Source organism: Camelina sativa, chromosome 13 (assembly GCF_030686135.1).
Source record: "Camelina sativa cultivar CO46 ecotype springtype chromosome 13, ASM3068613v1".
Lineage (NCBI taxonomy): Eukaryota > Viridiplantae > Streptophyta > Magnoliopsida > Brassicales > Brassicaceae > Camelina > Camelina sativa.
This window is the reverse complement of record NC_141892.1, coordinates 4,642,720-4,660,100: the sequence shown is the minus strand read 5'-3', so window position 1 is coordinate 4,660,100 and position 17,381 is coordinate 4,642,720. Positions and strand designations below refer to the sequence as shown.

The 17,381-nt window shown below is 36.8% G+C and overlaps 6 protein-coding genes across 11 annotated transcripts; 2 read left to right on the top strand and 4 right to left on the bottom strand.

Annotated features, from left to right (window-relative positions):
• Nucleotides 1-13: 13 nt before the first annotated feature.
• On the bottom strand, nucleotides 14-2,753 carry LOC104735206 (beta-fructofuranosidase, insoluble isoenzyme CWINV6-like). Of its 3 annotated transcripts, none has more exons than XM_087482843.1 (6): nucleotides 2,595-2,753; nucleotides 1,473-2,347; nucleotides 1,214-1,372; nucleotides 678-916; nucleotides 504-594; nucleotides 14-388 (listed from the first exon to the last, which is right to left on the bottom strand). In XM_087482843.1, exons 1-6 carry the CDS (start codon nucleotides 2,686-2,688, stop codon nucleotides 197-199), a joined length of 1,650 nt encoding a protein of 549 aa, XP_087338969.1. In that variant the 5' UTR covers nucleotides 2,689-2,753; the 3' UTR covers nucleotides 14-196. The 3 variants fall into 3 exon arrangements, with proteins under 3 accessions (XP_087338969.1, XP_087338970.1, XP_087338971.1); XM_087482844.1 differs by lacking the exon at nucleotides 2,595-2,753 and adding an exon at nucleotides 2,439-2,519; XM_087482845.1 differs by lacking the exon at nucleotides 504-594 and adding an exon at nucleotides 2,439-2,447 and having other exon boundaries at nucleotides 212-388; nucleotides 823-916; nucleotides 2,595-2,688.
• Nucleotides 2,754-3,419: 666 nt separating this feature from the next.
• LOC104735205 (putative uncharacterized protein YDL057W) lies at nucleotides 3,420-5,416 on the top strand. Its single transcript, XM_010454950.3, has 7 exons — nucleotides 3,420-3,615; nucleotides 3,885-4,003; nucleotides 4,118-4,200; nucleotides 4,292-4,413; nucleotides 4,513-4,677; nucleotides 4,788-4,881; nucleotides 4,971-5,416. The coding sequence occupies exons 1-7, from the start codon at nucleotides 3,561-3,563 to the stop codon at nucleotides 5,227-5,229; spliced, it is 897 nt and encodes a 298-aa protein (XP_010453252.2). The 5' UTR covers nucleotides 3,420-3,560; the 3' UTR covers nucleotides 5,230-5,416.
• Nucleotides 5,417-5,569: 153 nt separating this feature from the next.
• LOC104735204 (translation machinery-associated protein 22) lies at nucleotides 5,570-7,984 on the bottom strand. Its single transcript, XM_010454949.3, has 7 exons — nucleotides 7,468-7,984; nucleotides 7,041-7,139; nucleotides 6,631-6,689; nucleotides 6,414-6,495; nucleotides 6,252-6,319; nucleotides 5,964-6,047; nucleotides 5,570-5,869 (listed from the first exon to the last, which is right to left on the bottom strand). Exons 1-7 carry the CDS (start codon nucleotides 7,613-7,615, stop codon nucleotides 5,813-5,815), a joined length of 597 nt encoding a protein of 198 aa, XP_010453251.1. The 5' UTR covers nucleotides 7,616-7,984; the 3' UTR covers nucleotides 5,570-5,812.
• A 756-nt stretch (nucleotides 7,985-8,740) lies between these two features.
• On the bottom strand, nucleotides 8,741-10,208 carry LOC104735203 (NDR1/HIN1-like protein 13). The gene has a single exon (XM_010454948.3). The coding sequence runs from the start codon at nucleotides 9,838-9,840 to the stop codon at nucleotides 8,983-8,985; it is 858 nt and encodes a 285-aa protein (XP_010453250.1). The 5' UTR covers nucleotides 9,841-10,208; the 3' UTR covers nucleotides 8,741-8,982.
• Nucleotides 10,209-12,251: 2,043 nt separating this feature from the next.
• Nucleotides 12,252-14,808, top strand: LOC104735202 (diaminopimelate decarboxylase 2, chloroplastic). Its single transcript, XM_010454947.3, has 8 exons — nucleotides 12,252-12,864; nucleotides 13,023-13,197; nucleotides 13,296-13,445; nucleotides 13,599-13,760; nucleotides 13,851-14,036; nucleotides 14,133-14,255; nucleotides 14,333-14,422; nucleotides 14,520-14,808. The coding sequence occupies exons 1-8, from the start codon at nucleotides 12,350-12,352 to the stop codon at nucleotides 14,598-14,600; spliced, it is 1,482 nt and encodes a 493-aa protein (XP_010453249.1). The 5' UTR covers nucleotides 12,252-12,349; the 3' UTR covers nucleotides 14,601-14,808.
• On the bottom strand, nucleotides 14,785-16,864 carry LOC104735201 (uncharacterized). 4 transcript variants are annotated; one of them, XR_015578025.1, is made up of 7 exons: nucleotides 16,454-16,828; nucleotides 16,227-16,326; nucleotides 16,021-16,141; nucleotides 15,608-15,729; nucleotides 15,371-15,455; nucleotides 15,122-15,281; nucleotides 14,785-15,020 (listed from the first exon to the last, which is right to left on the bottom strand). XR_015578025.1 is itself a non-coding variant. In XM_087481373.1 (7 exons), the coding sequence occupies exons 3-7, from the start codon at nucleotides 16,050-16,052 to the stop codon at nucleotides 14,993-14,995; spliced, it is 432 nt and encodes a 143-aa protein (XP_087337499.1). In that variant the 5' UTR covers nucleotides 16,053-16,141; nucleotides 16,227-16,326; nucleotides 16,454-16,864; the 3' UTR covers nucleotides 14,785-14,992. The 4 variants fall into 4 exon arrangements, 2 of the variants coding, with proteins under 2 accessions (XP_087337499.1, XP_010453247.1); XR_015578024.1 differs by having other exon boundaries at nucleotides 15,371-15,502; nucleotides 16,454-16,826; XM_087481373.1 differs by having other exon boundaries at nucleotides 15,371-15,492; nucleotides 15,608-15,697; nucleotides 16,454-16,864.
• Nucleotides 16,865-17,381: the final 517 nt, after the last annotated feature.

Sequence of the window (17,381 nt, the reverse complement as noted above, 5' to 3'; positions counted from 1 at the left end):
CACCACTTAATCACACCAATAAGAATACTGTGTTCTTTATTAATAGTTTAATACCAAGTAATTAGACCAGTAAGAATACAGATTTCAGGAAATCCATTAGATCTTAAAACAACTCAGCAGTTCATGACAAGCCACGAAACATCTATGGGGCAGTCCAAAGATTATTATAGGATATGTTATCATTATTAATGATTAATTAAATTGCGTTTGAATTGATTTGGGCATTTCTCATGCTCCAAGCTTCCATAGATGACATGGTCACACCCTTTGTTCCATCATTGAACACGTAGAGCTTAGCTGCTTCACCAATTGCCAATTTGGGATAAACCCTAGATGTTATTACATTTCTTCCTCCTGCTCCATAGCTCTCTATGATGGAGTGGTCGACCTATATATGAAAAAAAAAAGTGTTATGCAAGCTAGGTTTAAAATTTGTTAGATAGATTAAAATTTTAGGGTGAAAAGAATCTAATCTCGTTCTAAAAAGGCCAAATCTAACTCACCAAACATCTTAATGAGATCATCTCATGTCTTGGATCAATGTCTAGAAATGTCCCATGCGTAAATTTATGCACGTTGTCTCTCAACGAAGACCTACATTACCATTTGTTACAACAAATATCAGGTTTACACAACCTAAATTCTTTTTTATATATAGATCAAAGTTGAAATCTTACTTCTGCTCATCACTACCCATTATAACCGCATAGCCATTTCCACAACGAATAATTTTGAAGAAGATTGCAGTTTGTTCCGATAAATCTTGGCTGACCAATGCTAGCAACCCAAAAGGCCCATAAAGACATCCATCAGAGTTGTCACGATTAAACAAAAGCTTATCTTCAACTTTGTCAGAATTCAGTGTTTGGGGATTATCTTCCAGAACAGGAAGGTCAAAGGTCACTTCTACGTCGGCCTTTTTACACCAACAAGAGAAAGATAAGATGAAGTTAAAACAAAAGTAATACACAAGCCGATTGATTCTAGAGACAATGTGTAAATATATTTGGGCAAATGAGTCTTTTTTCTTTTTTCTTTTTTGAATTTCTTATATATACTTTAGCTAATGTTCACATACAGTCTTTAGTTTATATAGCTGAATTTTACAAAGATATTCAAACCTTACATAAAATTTCGGGAATTAATAAACATACACAAACCTATTAAACTATGAGGTTTCTAACAAATTAAAAGCAAATATGCGAAAACTTACTTGTGCAGCAGTAATGCCTAAGATCTCAAATCTTGAACCGCTTTCAAAGTGCCTTCTATCAGAAGTAACATGTCTGGTCCTGAGATGGTTGATTTCTTCAATTGGCCATTGCATCAGCCTCTTTCCACTTCTGTCCACCCACATTTCCCTGGGGAGAGACTAAAGCCAAAACCAAATCAGTTCATCAAATTTCTTGACAACTAATCTCTATAAAATATTATTTACCATAAGAACAAAAAAAAAGAAATTTTTTTTTTACCATAAGGCCAGCCCATTCTTTCTGAAAATGATCTTCTTTGCTGTCAGTCTCTACAACCCATCCCCAGTTGATCCTCCGATTCTTAGCGCTATCGAAGAAGGCTTTTGAGGCGTAAAACATTCCATGATCATATCTCAAATCCGCACTGGTGTTGGTGATCTCAGAATCCGCAGAAAATTGCTCAGTCTCGGAAGAGTATGTACCAATAACATAACAATCTTTGCCTCCAATCTTTTCCTCAAAACTGACCTTCAAGACATGCTTCACACTAGCATTGTTCACCGAAGTCTCTACGCCTTCTTTACCAGTGAGCGAAACCGGGAAAAAATCAAGGCATTCCCACATTTCCTTTACTTGTGATGAAAGTAAAGGAACCGGATGCCTTGTCCATTGGATAAAATCATCACTGTGGTACAAAATCGCCATTCCTCTTTCAGTATCTTTATGCTTAGCTCCTATGAGAACTCTCCATCTCCCATCTTGCCCTTGCCACGCGGTCGTAGGGTCACGGAAGCAGTAATAGGGGACGTCATCTGGCGGAAGCATCACAGGGTTGTGCTTTGGTTTTACCCACTCACGAAGCAAAGGGTCGGAAACGTCCTTAGGTTCAGCAAGAACTGTAACCTGATGTCTGTCAGGCTCGTCGAGTCCGGTGTACAAAATTACAGGTTTGCCATCAGGGAGGATGGTGGCGGATCCTGACCAGCAGCTGTTTCGGTCAAAGGACTGAGAAGGAAAAAGGGCTGGTTGCAGTTGGATCCAGTTGACCATGTCTTGTGAAACAGAGTGTCCCCATATGATCTTCCTACTGAACTCAGGGGCCAAAGGGTTGTACTGGTAGAACAAATGGTAGAATCCTTTGTAATACATTGGCGCTGAAACAAAATTTGTAACATTAATATTCATCATCATCTAAGAACTTTTGGGGGTTCCTTGTATGACAAGTTTAAAGTTAGGTTTAGTTACCGTTTGGATCTTCAGATGCATCCAAGGATTAGCAGCGACATAAACAAAATTAAGACAACAGTTGATCATCTCAATTGTCACCTCACAAAATTACCATCAAAACTAACAGTTTCCACACTGTATGCTAAAAGGAAAAGAAGAAGAAAGAAATAGAACCGTTGAGCCAATTTCTCTGAGGTTGGAAATGGAAAGAAGTCCGGTTAAGCACTTCGTTTGGAAGAAGATCTTGGACGTTTCCATGTTCAGCCATTGCCGATATGTCTTACTCCGTAACAGGATTAACTGATGATTCCGAAAAGGATTTGTCTTTATGTCAAATATGTCAATATGTGTGGCTGTTTATAAGAATCCTTGGGATCTTGCCAAGAAAAGGATTAATATAGGGTCGTCAATTATTTTCTTTTTTGAACTTAACTTAATTATAGCGTTGACATCAGTGGCAACAACTTCTAATTTTGTGTTAAGCTCGAAATATCGTGGAAGTAACTCTCCGGATAGTTAATCGGAATTATGATATTTAATTAATTTGTAGTGATTATAGTAGGCTTTTTTGGTCCTTGGTCTTTTTATTAATAAATCATTTGCAGTGAAATGTCTTTGGTTTATTCATAAGTCGTCAATTCTATGATTAATAGTATACGTTTAATCAACTTGGTCGATGGTCTTTGTTTATGACAAATGTATTAAAAGAATTCTCCTACTATCTGTATATCCAATCATTTAAGGCCTTAAAATTTGTGATTAAAAACAAGGAGACAGTAATTTTATGGACTCTTTTTATCTGTTCTTAAACTAAACTAGGGTGAACGATTGAACAAATTATTCTTCATAATAATTACATAAACATAAATTAAAATAACCCCTCACAAATTACAATTATTTAGTGATAAAAATAAAATAATAAATTATAACCTTGTTTATAAAACCGTTGGCTCACAAACAATGTAATAAAAAGAGATATATTTGGTAAATAATTTCTTCATAGTAAGTAACTAAATACTCCTACAAAACAATTTAGCGTTCCTAATTTAATTACAAGCTAATCGGTAAAAACTTTGATCTTGTCACCTACCAAGAGCTGAGCCATATCGAAACTTTAAGCTTCGAGGTTTCTCTCCGACGATGTCGGAGACTCGCCGGAATCAATCTAGCCATGAACGAATCGACAACAACTCGGGTTAGCTTCATCTCCTTTTCTCAATCCATGACCCTTTCAACGTACCCAAAAATTGTACCAATGTGTTTTTTATTATGTTCATTCTCTATCATTTGGATTTTACTTATGTGTGGGGTTACGTTCAATTGTTCCCTAGAGGGACCAATTTGATATTGTATTGGGCTTTCAATGTTTGATTTGGACTCACTTCTCTGATTGATCATAGAACAAGTTTTGTATCTTTAGCTGCTTGAACATTGTTTGTGTTCTTTTTTTTTTTTACTGCACAGTGATTCAACAACAAAGAGTTGTGATTGAGAACAGTCATGGCGAGAAACTCATTGGAGTTTTGCAAGATACTGGTTCTACTGAAACTGTCGTCATCTGCCATGGCTTTCAATCATCAAAGGTGTTTGCTTTTTTTCTTTTGGGTACCATTCTCATCAGTTTTCATCATTTGCAATGTCTTCTCATTAATTGATTTTTGTATTGCTTTTACTGTAATGTTTATATATCCTTGTAGGATCGGATTCCCATGGTCACCATTGCTAATTTCTTTGAAAGAGCCAAGATTAGTTTTTTTCGATTTGACTTTGCTGGCAACGGGTGAATGAATCCATCTTACTAGCTTATATCTTTCTCTCTTTTAAAGTGGGGGAAGTGTTTGTTGCTTTTACTCATGTTTTTGGGGATTCAGGGAAAGCCAAGGATCATTACAGTATGGTAACTATCGTCGTGAAGTTGAAGATCTGCGTTCTGTTGTGCAACACTTGCGTGGAGATAAACGTGAGATTTCTACGATTATTGGACATAGCAAAGGTCTAGAAACATAAAACTAAGATGGATTTTGTGATTTTGAATTTCAAGAAAGTATATGTGAGATCTGAAGCGTTGTTGTTGTCACTGAATATTGTGCAGGTGGGAATGTAGTGCTTTTGTATGCAGCAAAGTACAATGATGTGCAGACTGTTGTAAATATCTCAGGTCGGTTCTTTCTTGAGAGAGGAATCGAAGGCCGGCTTGGTAAGGATTACTTCAAGAGAATCAAAGAGGATGGGTTCATTGATGTTAGGAACAGAAAGGGTAAATCGTTCACCTTTTTAGTCTTGTGATCGTTAGAGCCAAGGAACATTGGCGTGTTTAGCATTTACCGGTACTGTTAGAGGCAACTCCTTCCCCTTTCTTCGTTGCAGGAAAGTTTGAATATCGGGTAACCGAAGAGAGTCTAATGGACCGTCTCACGACCAATACTCTTGAAGCATGTCTCTCACTTCATGAAAACTGCAGGTCTATCATTATATTCTTTCTACTAAGGATTTGTCTCTTTTGGTTTCATTCTAATAGCGGAACTAATGATGATTCTCTTAAAATTTCAGGGTCTTGACAATTCATGGGTCAAAAGATAGGATCGTGCATGTAACAGAAGCGTCCGAATTTGCCAAATATATAAAGAATCATAAGCTGTGTCTTATTGAAGAAGCTGATCATGAATTCACTTCTCACCAGCATCAGCTTGCTTCTATTGTTCTCTCATTCTTCAAATTGGATCCGAAGAACGATGGTGAGCCAGGTGATATCAGTACAAGTAACCAAGACTCCATGAGTTCAGTTGTTCCTGTTAGGTCGCGAATTTAACAGCTTTGCTGAGTCAGTTAATGTCTTAGTTGAGTTTGATATAATAAACACTAAAGCACAGTTAGAGATCAAATTGTCCATGTGATGGATATAATCTCAGTATCAGGTTCAATGTTGTATATGTCTCAACACGGATTCGATTGTAATGGTTAAAAACTTGGTTCCTTGAGCCTAGTTTAGTTTGGGATCTAGCTGTCCAATACTAGAAACCTATTTAGAGCCAAGTTTCTAAATACTCTCTATTGGTTGCTTATAAAGACGAGATTTCACCTATTTTGCCACTGAGAGTATATTTAGAGCCTAAAAACCGGAATGGTGAAAGCTGATCAAGGGTCACGGATGAAGTAAACATTCATTTCAAGACGCATTTTAAATTTTATGCCCACCAAAAACAGAAATGTTTGGAGAAACCTGTCTGGAATTATCGCAGCCCGAATAAGAAATAGTATGATAATCCAACTATACGTTATGTTGAAAGTTATTATCACGATGCGATTTCCTCCAAACACATAGGAGAGAGAACTCAGGAACTAACTCGTCTACATGAACCCGCCATGCCAACAGCCAAGGACAAAGGTGATCATCAACCAGCCTGAACCTTCTTCCCATCTTCGATGAAGAAAATGGATCTTTCAGGTACCTGGATATGGCAATGAAACAATCATGAGAACGGATTGTGAAACATATTTACAAACAAGAACAAATTAGGGAAGAGAAAAGGAAGTAATGTTTACATCGGGCCAAGTGTCTGTAATGAACTCAACGATATCATAGATAATATCTCCTTGAACGTCAATTTGTTCCTTTTCGGTTGGTCCCTGAAAAACATAAAGTTTTGAAAATCAGAGTGGTTCAAAAATCGGATATAAGTAGATTTCATAGTTATCTTCGGAGCCCATATTCTGAAATTAGAAACTGAACAGTTCTAAAGCATTACAGACCATAAGCTGCCAAAACCAGTATCACTAGTCTGTCTAAGCAATTAAGCATATTTGATTTGTAATTCATCTTCGTATAGATACCTTGACAACTGATGCTCCAGTGGCAAACTTCTTCCCGAGCTTTTTAGAGGCGTCACTGAGTTTTATCCCTGAAGAACAAAATTTTAAAGGACAAACGAATGAGGCATGTTCCAGCCAATAAGAATACTAAGATATCTCACCAAAAAGAAGTAAACAACTCACCAAACAGTTCTAGTCCTTTGACAATGGTGATACACTTACGCTTGTTGCGCACAACCTTTTCAATAATCACTTCTAGTCTCTCCTATGTAGGTACCATAAGCATATAAGAAAATTAGGCATGAAAGACCAAAAAAAAGAAAAAAGAAATCGAAAGAAGTATGTATATCATGGAGACTTGCTAATACTAATATTATTAAGGTTGCACAAAATGACTTACTTTCTTTTTAAGTTTTCCCCCTGGTAGGCGTTTTGCTTCCTCCTTCTTGGATGTTCCACCTATATATTCGAAAATCCAGTGATTAACTAATTAGAAATTCAACAAAAAGCCAAATCCTTTCAAACATAGGCATCAACACCAAATCAATAACTCTAGAAAAATCACTCATTCATGTTTAACAGTTCGATTGCAGATCCCTCAGCCAAAGAGAAACACCACAGATGCTTCCAGCCATTCAATTGGAATTGTACATAAGCAATGTAAAGTAACAGATACATGTACACCAATAGAATATATATATACCAAGTACATTGCAGAGCCCTATTGAGCGAGTAAGTAACCTTGCAAATATATGTGAAGTGGGATTTATTATGAAAATGCGAAAGAAGACATATACACAGGTTACATACCGGTCTGAGCTGAAGATTGTGCCCCATCAGCACCACCAGAAGAGATTCCCACCGACTGAAGTTTGTCAGAAACATTATTTGCTGCCTTCTCGTTAGCCTCTGAACATTTAAAATCCATATCCAAATTCAAATATTAGTAAGCCATCAAATCAAGATAGTCATAACCAGTAGAACCGAAGTGCAAAAAAGGGTACAAAAGAATTCTACACATTAGTTAGTATTAACGATCCAGCATTACAGTACAGTATTCAAAATACGCAAGCAATGACATGATAACTTATCAAGACCTGCTTATTAAACCGCTTACAAAAGAAGATTCAGCAAACTTAACAGACCCATAAATATCTGATGAATCAAGTTGAAAAAAAAAAACAAAGAGATTTTTTGAGAAAAAAATTAGGGTTTGATCTAAAGATTAGTAGGGTACCTTTGAGGAGATCAGGATAGAGATCGGGGGCGTTTTCTACGAGCCAGGGCTTACATCTAGCGAAATCGGGACCGAACTCGCAGTATTCGGCAGGAAGAGAGCAAACTCCGCAGTACAAAACCTTCACCGGCTCGAGCTTCTCCGCCATAGATTATATATATTTTCTGAAAGTTCTTCTTCCTTTTTCGAAAAGGGGCGATAAGATTTTTTTTTGGTGTAGCAAAAAGTTGAAGCGAATGAGTGATGATGATGAGGTAGACAGAGAAATAATGGTTTCCACGGCGGAATAGTCCCTTCTCCTTTTTCTTCTATTTTGTTCGTCGCGCTGCCCCCGCGAAGTAGAGGATGTCGGAAAACCAACAGTGAAGCAAAAAAGTGAAAAAAGGGCTTAAGACATTGTTTGTGTTTGGGCTTCAGATTTTTATTATTTGAAAACAACGAATCTTATTGATATTTTTCGTTTAACTGGTTCAAGTTGGGCCTAGATCCAATTACACACCACAACACTCTCTACATTTGAATATTTTTCTCCTTTTTATCCGTTTTAAGACGCACCTAATACAATACATTTTTGTCAACTTTTTTATTTTAAATGAGGGACTTTTTTTGCCGTTTTGGGTAGCGCCATGGACAGATTCCTTCCTCTCGTTTTTGGTCACACCGACATTGTCCGTAGTTGGATAAGATCTCACCAAAAAAAAAAAATACTAGTATTGTATATGCACTTAAAGACGATTTAAGAAGGTTAATGAACCCATTTATTTTCATTTTTTAGGACAGTATGGCCGGAAAACTTGTCTTTTAGTAGATTTTTATGGCAAGATATAATTTAATGTGTTGTATCAAACCCACCACATAACACATTCATGAATCGGGGGGAGGTAGGAGTGACCATAGTATTAATTTTTATAACATGCAAATATTGCAAACTGCTTAAAGACGAATTCACATACTCTTAAATGGTGTTTGTATAATGCGTGAGAGAGAGAGATGATGATGATGCTACAACATCTAACACATTTAACACATCTCTTGTGTTCTTTCTTCATTCTTCTTTCTCTTCACGAACCCCACGGCATCTTTTTGCATTTTTAAGGTTCTGTTTTAATTACTACTACTATGTATCTTCTTTTTTTTAACTTTAATGCTCACTATATATAACAACTCACTGCTGCAATCTCCAGCTTTTTAGTACTCTTCATTCCCTTATAGTATTACATTTATACTATTTTTTTGTATCGATTAAAAAGACATAAAACTCAAAACAAGAAAGTTCCAAACAAACAAACAAAAATTATAAATAAAAATCTTAGAAGCCGTGAATTCTCTGTGGTCTTCTTCTACTTGACAATATCTTATCTCTCTCTCTCTCTCTCTCTCTCTCTCTGACTTCTCTGAATTTTTTTGTGTGTGTTTAACTAACAAACTGAAGAAATCTTCTTTTGGATCATTCCCAAAAGTTTAACAAATCCATAAAAATAGAAAAATAGAAAAATTTCAATAGAGAAAAATTTTCTAAAAACTCCATTTCCAGACCTTGACACTAAGATCAGACTTACACTTAGTTTTTTTAGAAGTTGCTATAACAGGTGTTTTCCCTTTTGGTACACTTCCTTCAAAACCTTCACAGCTCACTTTGATCTCTACTCCTTCACTCTTCAGCTTCCCCATTATCATCTTCACTTTAGTCCTCATCTGGATCTCGTATCCCACACGCGCGCGCGTCAGATCTGATCTCAGATGCTTCGCCTCGTCCGGATCTAGCTCACGCGCCGTTGTTGACGTAGCGATCACTCCGTGGAACGATGTCTTGTTCCCGTTGTCGCTAAAAAACGCCGGCACTGTTCCATTCCCGAGAGCCGTACCGGATTTGGCCGACACGACGGTGACGACGAAAGGATCGTACGAGAAAGTGAGGTGTTGGTTTGGATTCTCCGAGAGCAGAGTGAAGTTGAAGAAGGAAGAGAGATGCGAGACGGAGGAATCGGAGGATGTGGTTAGGTTAACGCGTCCGATACGAAGCGAAGGAACGGAGAAGGAAGGGGGACGAGGATGGTAGATCACGTACATGGCGGTGGCGGCGATCGCTGTCATGAGAGCTAAGATGAGAATTATGAGAATGGACCAGAAACAGCAGCAGCAGCAAATTCTTCGGCAGGTTGGTCGAGATTGGTGGTGGTGACGGCGGCTGTAAGGCTGAGGACGGTAAACCGGACGGTTAGCTGGGATATAGACTTGAGGTTTTTGGTTAGCTGTTCCGTTGGTTGTTGTAACGGCGGCGGGAGCTGGTGGGGGTGGGATGGAACCAAGTGGTGGAACTCCGTTAGTGGCGGTTGTTGGTGGTTTGGAAGCTGGGAAGACTCGGTCTGTCATCTTTCTTTCTTCTTCTTCTTCTCCGATTGTTTTCTTTCTCTGGTCAGATCTGAGCTCACACAACAAAGAGAGAGAGAGAGAGAGAGAGAGATAAAGAGAGAGACAATAGAGAGAGTTTTTTTTTTGTTTGTGGAATCTTAATAGATTTAAAATTTTAGTAATATTTTTGGTTTTATTATTAAAATTTTTGGAAGTATTTATTTATTGCTGTTTTTAAAAAATGATTTGTTTATTTTGTTTTTTTCAGTTTTCATTTTTTTTTTCTTGTTTACTTAGATTTTTCTGAATGTTCATGACTTCCATGCCCATGTCTGTGGAATCTTCATTGGGTAGTAAAAAAATAATTAATGTAGATGATTATATATATTCACACAGTGTCCCCAAGTAATACACAAATAAATTATTTTCTGAGAAACAAATACTGTAGTAATTAATACACAGATGTGTAGTAGGTGTAATTTTGTTAACGTAAATTGTTTTTTCATCTTCAAGATTATCAATTTTTTTTCAGTACTAAGGAATTTATTCCCGGCGAAAAAAACAAGAAAAGTCACACAAAAATTTTCAAATATTATTAGTAACTAAAATAGATTTAATTCGGGTTATAAAATTGTTATAATGTATCCAAATATTGAAATGAAGAAAAATGGGGGAAAGGAGTTACATTTTGGAGATGTAATTAAAAATTGTTGGAAGAAATAATCCACCGACACATTGTAGTGAGTGATAGTGGTAGCAGTTCACTGCCCCTTTTTTTCTTTCTTTAGAAATAAAAAAAGAGAGTGCACGCAATGAATCAGTTTGAATTTAAGTCAGTGCAGGTTAAAAAAAAATTAAGTGCGTGCAGATATTGGAGTAATGGATTAGGGATCCGAAGTTTTAAATTTAATTATGTACTGTAGTAAGTAGTAATTAGAATAAACAACTCTTTTTGCTCAGAGAGTAAATCCCAAGTCAATTATTTCTTCATAGCTTCATCGGCAATGCTGCTCTGCTTTTAATTTTTGTTAATCCTTTGTTTTCGAGATCTCAATTCCCAAGGTTTAAACGTGATTTATAATTCAATACTAGCTCTCTAACTAAGTACTGTATTGTTAAATACTTTTAAGACTTTTACACCACTTCAATTATCACCCGTCAAGTGTCGATTTCCATAAAGTTTTAACTCAACATCACATTTTCATTAAAAGATAACTGCATTACAGAGTAGCCTTGTCGGACAACTACAAGTGGTTCCGACCAGCAAGGTACATAAACATTAACGATGGTACACATAAAAGGGAATAAGATATACTGTAGCCTTCTTCGCCAAAGTGTCCTCCATACCCATAAAGTCTTATACATCCGATCCAATGATCCAATTCCAATCCAATAAACATATGGTCAAGTTTGTTTTTAACGTCTTACTTTCATTACTTTGAACCCAAAAAGTTACATTGTCAAATTTTCAAACATGAACACTTAAAACAAATATCACAAAAACAATCTTAAAACATGAAAACACTTAAACAAATAGCATAACAAAGCATTTTAATCAATTATATATTATGTACTTCTCCTTTTCTATTCTTTGAATTTTTCTTTTATTTTAAATTCGGACCTTATTTGTAACTTTTTGTTTTGTTTTGTTTTGTAATATAACCGAGTATGCATTTGCATAATATTTATACTTAGATCATCTTCACTTTACACGATAATTTGGCTAAATAGGGCAAGATTTTTCCAATAATGTTTTTTTCAGTTTTGAGACAAGTGACTACCGACACACAAAATTACGACGGACACAAAACTAACATGTCCGAACAATAAGTAGCACAAATCATCCCAAAGCTGAGGGCGAAAGAAAATGAAAGCTAGATGAGAGAATCAACTGATTTGATCCCATTGACAATCACCTTTCCCTTTAACGAAACTATAAAAAGTACAGTTTACAATATGACCCATTGAAGATGAGGTTACAATCTCACAGATGACACATATGATATGAGGCAAAATGATTAATATACAAAATTTAGTACTTCCTCCGTTTATTTTTATTTGTCATTCTAGAATTAATTTTTTGTTTTCAATTACTTGTCGTTTTGTATTTACGATGCAATTTTATGGATAAAAGTTTTCAGTTTTACTCCTAACTTTTAGCTTATTAATTACTTATATCAAATGAAATAGTGTATTAATAAGAGGTAAAATATAAAATTTAATTATTATATGTGTGAAATTGTCTAGAACAACAAGTAATAATATAAAACGGAGGGATTAGTAAATTAAATTTAAATTTAAACAGTCACACTATTCACCTTTTTTTCATTTGTTCGATCCAAATTGAAATTGTTACACACTGCCGGTTATCACGGGATTAGTTTGGTTAGTTTGTTATACCGGATAATATCCAAAACCGGACCTGACCAAAGCTACCCGTTGCCACGTGTAATGTTGACTCTTTTTCGAAACCCTTACTGTTAACTACTCAGTCGCCACTTCTTCACACAACTCACAAAATCATCGAGCTATGGCGGCAGCAACTCACCTTCTCTCTCAACCTTCATCTCTCCGTGGAACTCTAAACCAATACCAATTGAATCAAACCTCACCACTCTCCAGACTCCCAATTCTGTCTCTTAAATCCACTTTGAAGCCACTTAAACGCCTCACCGCGAGAGCCGCCGCCGTTTCCCAAAACTCCTCCAAAACCCTCACGAAGGAAGCTTCAGCGCCGTCGTCGTTCGATCACTGTTTCAAGAAATCTTCAGATGGGTTTCTCTATTGCGAAGGAACTAAGGTTGAGGATATCATGGAGTCAGTCGAGAGAAGACCTTTTTACTTATACAGCAAACCTCAGATCACTAGGAACGTCGAGGCTTATAAAGAAGCGTTGAAAGGAGTCACGTCCGTGATTGGTTACGCTATTAAAGCTAATAACAATCTCAAGATTTTGGAGCATCTTAGGAGTTTGGGATGTGGTGCTGTGCTTGTCAGTGGGAATGAGCTCAGGCTTGCTCTTCGTGCTGGTTTCAATCCCTCAAAGTAAGATTCTTTAAGTAAAGTTCATCCCTATAATAAAGTTGGAATAGTGTTTGACTTGTTGATGGAATCAGAATGTGAGGATGTTGATATGAATGGTATGATTCATTGATTTGGTAGAATGGTGTTGTGATTATGTGTTTGTTATATATAATGAATAGGTGTATTTTCAATGGAAATGGCAAGTCGTTGGAAGATCTAGTTCTAGCTGCTCAAGAAGGTGTTTTTGTGAATGTCGATAGTGAGTTTGACTTGAATAACATTGTGGAAGCTTCAAGAATTTCTGGTAAGCTGGTCAATGTACTGCTTCGTATCAATCCTGATGTCGATCCTCAGGTATGGTTTCATTTATCCTTTTTATGTTTTAGCATCATGTAATTGGTCTGCACAGCGTGGATATGAGTGAGTGTTTTTCTGTTTAATACAATTTTCAGGTGCATCCATATGTAGCTACTGGGAACAAGAACTCAAAGTTTGGTATCAGGAACGAGAAGCTTCAATGGTTTCTGGATGAGGTGAAAGCACATCCCAAAGAGCTTCAGCTTGTTGGAGTTCATTGCCATCTAGGCTCTACCATTACAAAGGTAACTCCAGTTAGTTACTTAAGTTGTGTGTTTGATGTAATCAGATGAATATGGATAGTTTTCTGTTCATGTTTTCCATGTTTGCTTTTGCTCCGTCTATTAAATATTGAGTCTTGAGCTCTACATATGTGTATATTTTTATGTTGATTCCAGGTGGATATATTCAGAGATGCTGCGGTTCTCATGGTGGAATACATTGATGAAATGCGGCGTCAAGGCTTTGAAGTTTGTTACTTGAACATTGGTGGTGGTTTAGGGATAGATTATTATCATGCCGGTGCTGTCCTTCCTACACCCATGGATCTCATCAACACTGTAAGAAGAACATCTCAAAAAATCTCTCATTCATCTGAGCTCAAAAGTATTGGAATTGGTAGAATCTTTACAATCTTTGATCTGTTTCAGGTAAGAGAGCTTGTTTATTCACGAGACCTGCATCTAATAATCGAGCCAGGGAGATCTCTGATTGCAAACACTTGCTGTTTCGTCAACCATGTAACTGGTGTGAAGACAAATGGAACTAAAAACTTCATAGTGATTGATGGAAGTATGGCTGAGCTTATCCGTCCCAGTCTTTACGATGCTTATCAGGTAAAAACAAATATGCTACTCACAGCAGCATCTGCAGATTTTGTTCTCTTGGAGTTATGCTAAACATCCTCTTGTTCTTGTTTCTTAATGCAAAAGCACATTGAGTTGGTCTCTCCTCCACCGCCTGAAGCAGAGGTTACCAAATTCGACGTAGTAGGTCCTGTCTGTGAATCTGCTGATTTCTTGGGCAAAGACAGAGAGCTTCCCACTCCTCCACAGGTATGATGAGGATCTGATTCTGTTTGGCAGCCCACAGCTCTAGGTGGAATATAATGAGTTTCTTGTATCCATTACAGGGAGCTGGTCTGGTGGTTCATGACGCTGGTGCATACTGTATGAGCATGGCTTCCACTTACAATCTCAAAATGCGTCCTCCGGAATACTGGGTACCAACACATTTTCTTCGTCAGGAGAATGATCCCGAGAGAAATTGTCATGAATTTCATCTGATTGTCTTCAATTTTGTGTTCTTTGTTTTTGCAGGTTGAAGAAGATGGGTCCATCACTAAGATAAGGCATGCTGAGACATTCGATGACCATTTGCGTTTCTTTGAAGGTCTTTGAACACGTGAGATTTACTCATCATTGTTGCTATTTAGTTGAATTGTATGATTATTCGAAATCAGAACCACAATACTATTGCTGTTTTAGATTTTCACATTCTGTGCTTTAATTCAAAGTCCTCAATGTTGTGACCTGTGAGTGATAATAATATGAAGAAGGAAGAGGTCACAAGTCAAGACCAAAAAATAAAAGGTGAATTTGTGGATTATGATTATTCTTTTGGTTTCTTCTTAGTTACTACAAGTCCAAAGTTGTTCATTGTCCGAACCAACGATGTTTTCAGTGGGATCATGTGTCAAAAAAGCTACTTAATAGCCCAACAAAATCTTTAATACAAAGTATACAGAAGCATCCGAAAACCAAAAAAAAACCTCTCGAGTCAGTAATGGATGTCAAGGATGGCCTTTGAGATCACCTAATCTGTTTTGGTTTCATCACACAAGAAGAATGAAAAAAAATCCTCAGGTTACAACTTACAAGTAACTCAAAGATGAAAGAGAAAGCCAGTAGAAAAAGGTTACCTATGAAACCGAATGCTTCTATACAAAAGCATGATGGTAAGTAAAAGCGTAGCCACAGCTGAACACAAATGCCCCAGTGAATGCCCACTGATGATATATCGGTTGGCATTGTAAATTTTGTGGTCTGCAAGTCCTTCAATCTTGGCAATAGCGTAAGCCGCTTCATTTATCATAATAATCAGAAATTATAAGAGAGCAGCAAAATGTAACAAAAAAAACCGCAAAAGTGGTTTTTGAGTTTTAAAAAACCTGTTGCCCAGAGCCAGAATCTAGAGTGAGTATACTTGGGAGGTAACAAAACCGTCATGACGGGAATCACCAGACATGGAATCAACTGGAACGTCATGCATAACCGGAGATCATTAAACACTCTGCCATCAACTAATACACATATAATTTCAATCCGAACCTGACTAAAAAAATCACCACTGAAAACATATATACCAGAGGAGGTAGGTAGGTAATGATTTGCGGTTTGAATGTTACCTGGCGTAAGCAACGCTGAGAAATGATGTGAATAGAAGCAAGGCGAGGCAACTCAGTCCCACTGTCTCCCCCGCTCTCTCAACCAAAAAACTAGAGAAAAGCGACGAATACGCAATCAATATCTGCAATTACCGTCATTAATCAAGAAACAGCTATTCATAAACATTTCCATTTGATAAACTTGACACCCAAAACCTCCACACAGCCTCTATCCATTAGATTTAGAAAGATTCTTTACAAGTTTTGTTCACAATGTACAACAGAAGACAACTAAGTGCAAACATAAAGACTCATCTGAGCTTTATTTCCATAACTAAGTGCAAACATAAAGAGTCATTTAAGCTTTCTTTCCATAACTATAAACATAAAAAAGATAAGTTCAGAGGAGAAGTAAAGGTGAGGAAAAAACGAACAGGTAAAGTGTCCCAGACGATTCTGTTGTCATCAGGTTTGAGATGATAAAAAGCAGAACCAAAGGCGAAGCTAGCAATGCCAGCGTAGAACAATGTCCATCCCCAGATCTCACCTTTCAAACTACATTAAAACAATTCAAGAAGTTAAACACTAACGAAAACATAAAAAATGTCAAAATGTAAAGAGAGAGTAATAAGTAACAAACCTTATATTGAAGAAGCTTCCACCAAGGCAAAGAACAAAACCAAGAACCCCAATAATAAGAAAGGGAAAGTTGGTAATCACATTCAATGTGTTAGGCACTCCTGTTCACAACAACATCAAAACACCTGTCTCTCATTATTATTATTATTACACACATGCACACACAAATAGAGAGAGAGAGAGAGATAAGAGAACAGAGTGATATGATATTATGATGATTGATGATACCCATGAAATTGCGTTTATCGGCGAAGAGATGGTGACGAAGAGGAACTTTGGGAGTGATGAACATGATGATTAACCAACACAGAAACGATCCCACCACCAAAATTCGTTTCCTTTTCCATCTCCCGATCTGTTGATCCGTCAACCACACCATTTTTAATTCTCTCTCTCTCTAAAGAATTGTGGCAAACTGTAAAGGTGAAGCCTTTTTTTGGTAGTTTAGTTTTCTGAGATGGCTTAAATCAGTATTACATACAAACTACAAGCCTGGTTAAGAAAAAAAAAATGGCAAAAATGGATTTATTTGCGAGTCGCTGTTTCGATTTAGAACAACGTGCGGCGGAATCTCTCTTTTTTAACTTTGGTTGAGGCTGACGGGTACGACGACGATGATCCCATTTCTTTTATGTTGTCGCTGTTGACCAGGACAAACGTCGCCGTTTCATGTTTTTCTTTCTTTTGCAATCTAACCCTTTTTATGTTTCTAAATGTGTATGTTTGTTTGTGTACAACGTTTCAAAGCTGACTGAGAGAAGTTGAAAAAGGCTCTTAAGGCTACAAAGAAAACAAAAGAGTATATATATATAAGAAGAAGTTGAAACCAAACCATACGCAAGTACCTTGAAATGTTGTGTATCTATTAGTATTAAGTATTAACTAATAACTAATTTAACTATAGAGAGAAACCAAAAACATTGATGAATCTTTGCTACTCTCTGTCTCTTTCTATTTATCACCAGAAACATCTTGCTTGACTCACTTGTAAATCAACAAAAGAAACATTGAGCACTTTTTTCATCTGCCTTTTTTTAAAAAAAATTTCTTTTTCTGTTTTGACTTTTTCACTATTTAAGTTTATCGTAGTAAAGTTTTGTACGGATTAAACAAAAAAAACATCTGGACTTGGATAACCTTAACAACACACGTCGTC